This window comes from Neolamprologus brichardi, chromosome 7, assembly GCF_056152115.1.
Source record: "Neolamprologus brichardi isolate AB-2024 chromosome 7, ASM5615211v1, whole genome shotgun sequence".
Lineage (NCBI taxonomy): Eukaryota > Metazoa > Chordata > Actinopteri > Cichliformes > Cichlidae > Neolamprologus > Neolamprologus brichardi.
Window position 1 is genome coordinate 38,939,101 of NC_142110.1, and position 8,025 is coordinate 38,947,125.

The 8,025-nt window shown below is 36.4% G+C and overlaps 1 protein-coding gene across 1 annotated transcript; it reads left to right on the plus strand.

Annotated features, from left to right (window-relative positions):
- Nucleotides 1-5,691: 5,691 nt before the first annotated feature.
- Nucleotides 5,692-7,570, plus strand: ppp1r3c2a (protein phosphatase 1 regulatory subunit 3C2, duplicate a). The gene is made up of 3 exons (XM_006795608.2): nt 5,692-5,785; nt 5,927-6,007; nt 6,167-7,570. Exons 2-3 carry the CDS (start codon nt 5,994-5,996, stop codon nt 7,221-7,223), a joined length of 1,071 nt encoding a protein of 356 aa, XP_006795671.2. The 5' UTR covers nt 5,692-5,785; nt 5,927-5,993; the 3' UTR covers nt 7,224-7,570.
- The last annotated feature ends 455 nt before the right edge of the window (nt 7,571-8,025 follow it).

The window sequence follows — 8,025 nt, forward strand, 5'->3', positions numbered from 1 at the left end:
AATATACTTTTACTCATGAGTTCACTGCATGGAACAACTCACAGCTACACAATAGAAGCTATCATCTTGCCTCATTCGTTACTTGTCCTGTTTGTATTAAATTGTGCGTGATGAACTAATGCCCAAGGACAACAGAAAATCCAATAATGTCTTTCAAGCCTTGACATGAATGTGCAAGGTTGCTTATGCAACAACTTAATTCTACAACTTAGTTGTCAAAACATCCACATTGGTATGGGTGTTCCTAAGAGAGCTTTACAAATCAAACAAACCCACAAGGTATTGTAAGAAACAGTTCATAGATAAGGAGATTTATAGATCTTTAGTTTGTAATATGTTGTTTTTGAACAAGAGTACAATAAATACTTTTGTAGTAATAACCTATGATTCAGTGGCTTGTGGAACAATAACTGTTGTTTTCTGCATGACTTCATCAGTCTCTCAGATAATTGTGTTGGAATTTGGCCCCTTCTTCTTTATGTATGGCCTGTGCTTCAGTTCACTGAAGTTTCCAGGCATTTGGGCAACAGCACCACCTTGATTCGTTTCTTATTCTGACATTATGTTGCAGATTTGCTGGTCTGCTTAGAATCATAGTGCGCATGACTGGATTTTGCCAAGCTTTAGCTGTTGGACAGATGGTCTCACATTTGACTCTAGAATACCAGATGACTTCATGCTTGATTCAATGACTGCAAGGTGCTCAGGTCTGTGGCTGCAAAACAAGCTCAAAATGATCACCCCTCCAACTGTCAATCGCTCACACGATTGACAGACTGTTACATCTTTCAGAAAATGTTTTGAAATTGTGGTGCACAGTTCAGAATAAATGTTTTTCAAAAACCATTGCATCTTTTTAGTAAATGTTTATTTCCAAGAGAAATTTCTAGAAGTTCAGAACAGTAAAATTCCCGCTTTATAGAATTAATTAGAATATAACTCTTACGTAGTTAAACTAAAATACTCTTTGAGAGTTAATATATAAACTCTTAACACCTAGTTAGCATTAGTAAGTGTTAAATTATCAACTCCAGACAGATTTGATGTTTAACACTAAATCAGAGTTAACGTACCAACTCTCCAAAAAGAGTTAAATTAACACTCTCTGGTGTGGACCCATATAGACACTTTAAAAGTGTTGAAATCAAATCTGACAGTGTTAATTTGGACATGCTGGATTTGTTGTGTAGGGAGTGTTTGTGATGACATGCTGTGTTTGGTTTCCTCCAAACGTGGTGCTGTGCATTATGGACAGACATTTTCATTTTTGTCTCGTTTGTCAAGAGGACTTTGTTCCAGATGTCTTGTGGTTTGTTCACATGCAACTTTGAAAACCAAAGGCATGCTGCCATGTTCGTTTAGGGTAGCTTTCTTTAGTTATGGTGAGATAGAATAGTTGTTTTAAAAAATGCAGGTGATTTAATCATTATTTTCAATGCAGAGAAACTATACCAACTGATTGCTGCATTGTTATCCAACAGAATCCCAAACAACTGCTAGTGCAATAATACAAAACCAATACATGTCCACCTCTTTAAATACAAGTCACTGGATAATAAATTTCTCAAACACAAACACGTAAAATTGGAATTTTGGAACTATTTTTAAATTTTGAGAACACTGTTATATGCTTATACACTGAGATCTCAGATTAAATACCAGTGATTAGTACTGAAATCTAGAACCCGTGTTATTGAAACTTCAGCAATATAGCGTCTGGTATTTATATATATGCCTGAGTCAAGAAAGGAATTTTAAAAAGAACTTCAAATTAGGAAAATAGTTTAAAGACACTGAAAGTTTTTTTAATGGTCAAAAACAACAAAATAAAAAACACTTTGACAATCAATATGTGAGAGAAAATGTTAAGAAAAAAAAAACATTGTAAGGATATGCAGTGGATATGTTTTGTGACTCTTTGGCACAGACTAAGAATGAGTTCAAACCAACAGCTAAGTATAAAATTGTCGTTATTTCCTTAGAGGCAGGGAAACTTGCCATCACTAATTCATTCAACAATAAATTCTGCACCATTTAAAAGAGTATTTACTGTAAACACAATAATATTCCCAAACACACCAGTAAATCCAGCAAGGAATGACTTCAAAAGAAATTAAGGGTTAAAGAGCTCATCTCAAGCAGCCAGGTTTTGTACTGGAACAAACAAAGTTCAGCTTACATTTACCATACTCTGTTATTAACAGATGATGGATGTTTATGAGGGAAAGTGAGTGCTGGAGTGAAATTACAAAATTGCTGAACTCCTAAATCTTAAATAAATAAGTATTAAAATGAAACCCACATTGCTCATCTCCACATGAGACCAAAATGCGAACAGAAGTCTAGACAGGTAGTCAAGCCAATAAAACTGGGATTAATGAGGCACTGTGTATGACTCTTTGTGACTTCATTTATGAGCTCACTGAACATCTGCATGCAGTTGACAGAAGTCAGTTGGTATGTATCATAACTTCATCATTACTTTTGGCAGTGCTTTGTGGCTGTGCAAGTGTGCATGTGTGCGTGCGTGCGTGTGGAGGGGGAATGAGGGGGGATTGTGCTTTTCTTTCATTTGCATTTTATAATGTTATCAGATATCCATGTGTGGTGAGAGAGTGCAGCTGAGCTGATGAGCTACTGCAATGCAAAATAAATGGCCACAGTTAAAAATACAAGGGAAAACAACATTAATATAAATGACAAAATTACTATTCACATTATGACAACACTTTCTGAATTATGAATAGTGACCCATATGCTTGAAATGATGGGAATTTAAAAGCACAGGGATACTACTAGATAAAAAAAAAAGAATTTAATTTATATGAGTTGTCAAGACAAGTGGCCAGAATGTTTTGTACAAGACATGGAAAACATGTATGGCCATTTAACAATGAAGGGTCTGTGATTTGTTCATGCTGCATAATAATAAAAACATGTCTGAAGGATTATATGCATTTGCATAATATGAGCCAACAGTGTGAATATATATTATTTAAACATATAGGAATGAGGCACAGTTCACAGGAAAAAGTTGAAATGCTGATTGATTCTGAAATTGATTTGGTTCAGTGAATTTTTAAATGTAAGCATTTCATGAATTTTCTCAAGCTCTTCTTTTCTCACCTTGGCTATTCATTACGTAGAGCACATAGGGGTTCTTTGATTCCATTGCTTTTTGTACTCAGGGGACCAAGTGCTGCGAAAAGTTGGTGGGAAGGAACTGAAAATTTACCTGGATGGGTTTAACTTCTGTTTGCTGGAGAAGAAAAGTTTAAATAGGTATTGCAACATATGAATACACTGTTTTTTGCTCATTGGCACTGTATGATTTGATTAAACCATGTTCTAATATAAAATAAATAAATGAGTACAGCACATTTAGATAGTAAGAATAGGTATGTGGATATATAGGGGCCTTATTTAAAAAATGCAAATAATTGTAAACACCACAGAGTGCAAGAGTGTATCTTTTTTTAGGTTTTATAATACTCTTCTAGAATATTCTTAGTTGTAAACACCACAGTGTTTACAACTCAGCATATATACAATCTTTATTATTATTATTATTATTTATGTCTTAAATCATAATCACAAAACATTCAATGAACTCATATGAATGTTCTAAATGTTAGGACTCTTTTGGTTGTGTGATAAACCACAGCAGGCTTTATAATATGAGGTTACTTAGCATAAACCTCTTAATAGTCGGTTTTTCCCTTCCACCAACATCTAGCGTCTTTTATGCTTTTTAAGAAGGCTTTTACATTTTTATAAACTCTAGCTATGCCTGGAACTGCACTGGAACACATTTTTTAGAATATGCCCCCAAAAAGAAACACAAACCAAAAAAAAGATTATTTGGAGTACTGCCATTTTTGATCAGGCAAGTTAGAACAGACCTTTTATATGCTATCATTCCAGACAACCTATTACTAACTGAGAGTTGGTTAGATATTTAGTTAGATATTTGGGGTCATTTTTTGTGTAGCATGTGTCACTCACTGACTCAGGAGTGTGTTGAGATATTGTCTGAAAATACCTGCAGCACACACCCCTCAAGTATTCTATCTCCCAGAAATGAACAGTTTGGTTGTATTTGTATGAAACCCGCCTGCTGTGGATTTTGAACATGTTTAATTTTTATTTGACGGTTCCAAACTGACTATGGATATGAGATAGACGAAGTGCTTGAAATGTATAAAATAAAGTGCTGTATAGGTATTGTTAAAGTGAAAGTATCATTAAAGTATGACATGCAGTCAAATGTGCTCTATATACATGAGTTTTGAGGGGTTTTTTTATGATACAGAAATGAGGACTTCTAGAATATTCTTGCATGTACATTCATAATAAAAATATATTTAAGTCATTATAGCTGTCATGTTAATATCTTGGGTAAAAAAGGGAATGATTTTATCTGATACAAAAGTGAGTATTATAAAACCTAAAAAAAAAGATACACTCTTGCACTCTGAAACATTAATTAAGGATAAATAACACATTTATTAATATCAGATAGTGTATTTATGCATTCTAAATAAAGCATTTTGTTGTAGACACTTATTTGCTCTGTTACCTCCAACAATATCCGGTAAAAATTCAGGGATCCAGTGCAGATGTGAAATAGCTTTTATGCCAGAAGATAGATCAACCAACAAACTGCCACTAAACACAGATTCTGTTGACTTTTGCTTTTGCATGACCTCACGTCACCTGTGAAAGTCTGCACGAGGAGTATGGCAGCTCTTTGGGAACATTCTTTCTCCATGACTCAATTGTTCGCTCTGCAGAGACTGGCTGTCTCTTGGCTGTCTCTTTCTGCAAGTCAAAACATGCTACATAGAGAACATTGTGTCATGTAACCTACCTTGTACATCAAGACAGGTTTTGGGGGTTTTTTTGGTTGTAGCTTGCCAATTTACAGTGAGGTCACAAAAGGAAAATTATACATAGCTAGCCAAGTCTGTTAAAAAATGAAAAGACAATTGCTCGCAAATACCAATCCCAGAACTCGGTGTACTCTAATTATCGGAACCAAAACTTTCACTTCATGGTATTTGATTTGTCTGAACTTGAAGTTAATTAACTAGTGAAATGTTCCATAATAGTTGTCTACAGCAGCACTGCAGTTACTCCCACACTTGTTTCAGTCTAAACTTGTTTTTCAAAGCTTTGACATTAGCATTTGACCATGTTACAGTCTGTACCAAAAGAGCAGAGTAGCTGCTTTACCATTTACTGAGGGTGCTAAGCTAAGCACAGCAGCTTCTCAACCAGTATTGTTGATCTTCTCACCAAGAAAGAAAGCATGTTGGAACATTGGGTCACTTCTTTTTTATCTTTACATTACGGTTTCTATTAGCAATACATCTTGTCCATAATCTCAGAAATGAGTGCCTTTCCTGTGTCTGCTATAATTTTAAATCTGAACTGTAAAAGGCGAGATCATTTAAAAGATTACATTTGTATTGATGGAGCTGAAATCATACTCTAGTTCACCTTCACCATTAAACACACTTAGTTTGGCCAGAACTCCATAAAAGGAAAACTTTGAGACCGCCTTTCACATATCAGTTCTTAAGGGGCAGGATATAAAGAAAGCAGCTTGATTTCATTGGCTAAACTATACCCACATGTAGGCATGGTGTCATAGACAGTGCTGCCTTATTCTCAAACTTGTCAGGGAAGCTCCAGAGACAGCACTAACAGACTGCAACTGAGGTGCTCTTTTGCTCTTTCTCAGTGGCGGATTTGATTAAGCATATGGTTACTGTTATAACATGTAAGTACATTTTGCACTTAAAAATTTGAATCACCTTGCATTCTATTCATTTATTTGTCACGTCATGTTTATAGTTAATTCATTGACTGTTGGGTTTACTAAGATGTTTTATTTCTTATATTTCCTCTTTTGCATTTATAGATTGCCTGAGTTTACTGCAGCTTTCAAGAAAAGACAAGACTTCCATTGTCACATTTACAGTCTGAAAATGAGCTGTACAAGGTAAGTTACTGTTATATATTTAACCATGTGGTAACTGTATTAACATCAGAATTCACAAAATATTTTTTATGTTGAAATATAGGATAAATTATATCTATAATTTCATTTATCTATATAAAAATAGATCTGATTTTAAACCTATGACCTTTTTTTTCTTAGAGTTTTTCATGCCTTTAGTCATCCCCAGCACGCTGTGAATCCAGTTGAAATGGCTAAGTGTCTGAGCCTCAGGCAGGAGCAACAACTTTATGAACTGTTTTCCATGTCGAACCTGAAACCCACAAAGCCTCCTTGTAAGCAAACTGACTATCCAGTGAAGACCCCTTATCCATTATCACATCCATCCTTGCCTTCCACTTCATCTTTACCATCACAATTGTTGCGCTCCCCTCACTCAGCACCAGAAAATACTCGGAGCTGTTTACGCAAGCACATCAGCAGAGAAATCAAGAAGCAAGTTGTGTTTGCAGATGCCAAAGGATTTGCACTTACTGCTGTGCGTATGTTTATTCCCGAACCTTTGTCTCCCACTTCTATCCTGGTGATGAGACCCTCTCCAGCCAAACTGGAAGGCCAGCAGTCAACCTCAGATAAATTGAATCCCTACAAGTTGCGGCTGGGTTTCCCTCAGCCAGCCCAGGACCAGAAAGCCTTTCTTGCACGTTTGCAAGATATGAAAGTACAGCTGGAAAGCTGCAACATTTCTGAGTACGCCTTAAGTGGTAAAGTGTTTGTTGCCCATGTCGCTACTGAAAAGGATGTGTGCATAAGGGTGACCTTTGACTCCTGGCGCAGCCATCGTGACATTCCTTGCACATTCTTGTGGCAACATCGCTGTGGGGGGTCTGATGTGGATGTTTTTGGCTTCAACTTAAGCTTAACTCACAACATGGATCCAAGGGAGCGAACTGAGTTTTGTGTGTCATTCAGACCAGGGCCTTGCACTACACCACACTGGGACAACAACGGGGGACAAAATTACAGAGTGTGGATGGAAAAAGAAAGATCAAATGTGAACCAAGACAACACTAATTGTTCTTACCCCACACTTTCAAAGCATAGGTCACTGTCGTGGCCTTTACACAAGTCCATCAGTGTGCAGAACTGCGCTGATCTACAGTATATTCAGAAGACTCAGGGACGATTGGAAAACGCGTCCAAATTGAAATCACCCAATACCCTCTTCACAGACTTAAGAAATATTATTTTAACTTAAAATATTTAAGAAACAGTGGCTTTAGGGAGGGGTACATGCTTATGAAATCTACCGTGCTGTATATGTCTGCGCAGATTCTCAGTCATCCAGGACATGGTAGTCTAAGAAGCTTGCAAAGAAAGCGACTGGACTTCTTTAAGTTTCGTGAAGACATTTTCATCAAGAGACTTTTTCAATTCTGAAACTAAATGATGGAGAGTCACAGATACTTAAACCTTGTGGAGGTTTTCAGTGGACAGTGCTGGTTGATCTGTAATATACCCTTGAAACAATTCAAACATAATGCACCTCCACCTTCTAAGCTTAACTTCCCTTTTGAAATGTGAAAACTTGTTTGACTTGATATTCTGATTAAAACTGTCTTAAAATATAATTTGTCTTTTTGTCCATCTCCTTGGCAAGGTAAACTGTGCAATATTGCATAGCCGCATGTTGTAGTGTGACATAACATCACTGGGGGAAAAGCAAAAAACTTGAGACCTGAATTTGCTTAAGAGAAAAAACATATGTCAGCAGATAAAGGTAATTATTCCAAAAATCTTTTTTGATGAGCTAACACAATGAATGGACTTGTATATTCACACAGACATTATTTCTCTGGCCTCAGTTCTGGGTCTGGTGTGTGTTTCCCTCTTGTGCGTCATACATACCAGAAAGAATACATTAACAAAACAAAACAGATCTTCTGAGCGAGGTGACAGACAAGCTTTGAATGGGACGTTGTGTTCAAACACACCCTGCTCTAAATAGTTGAGTAACACCCTGGGAACTGTTACATCTTGTCATGCACATGACTGGAGTG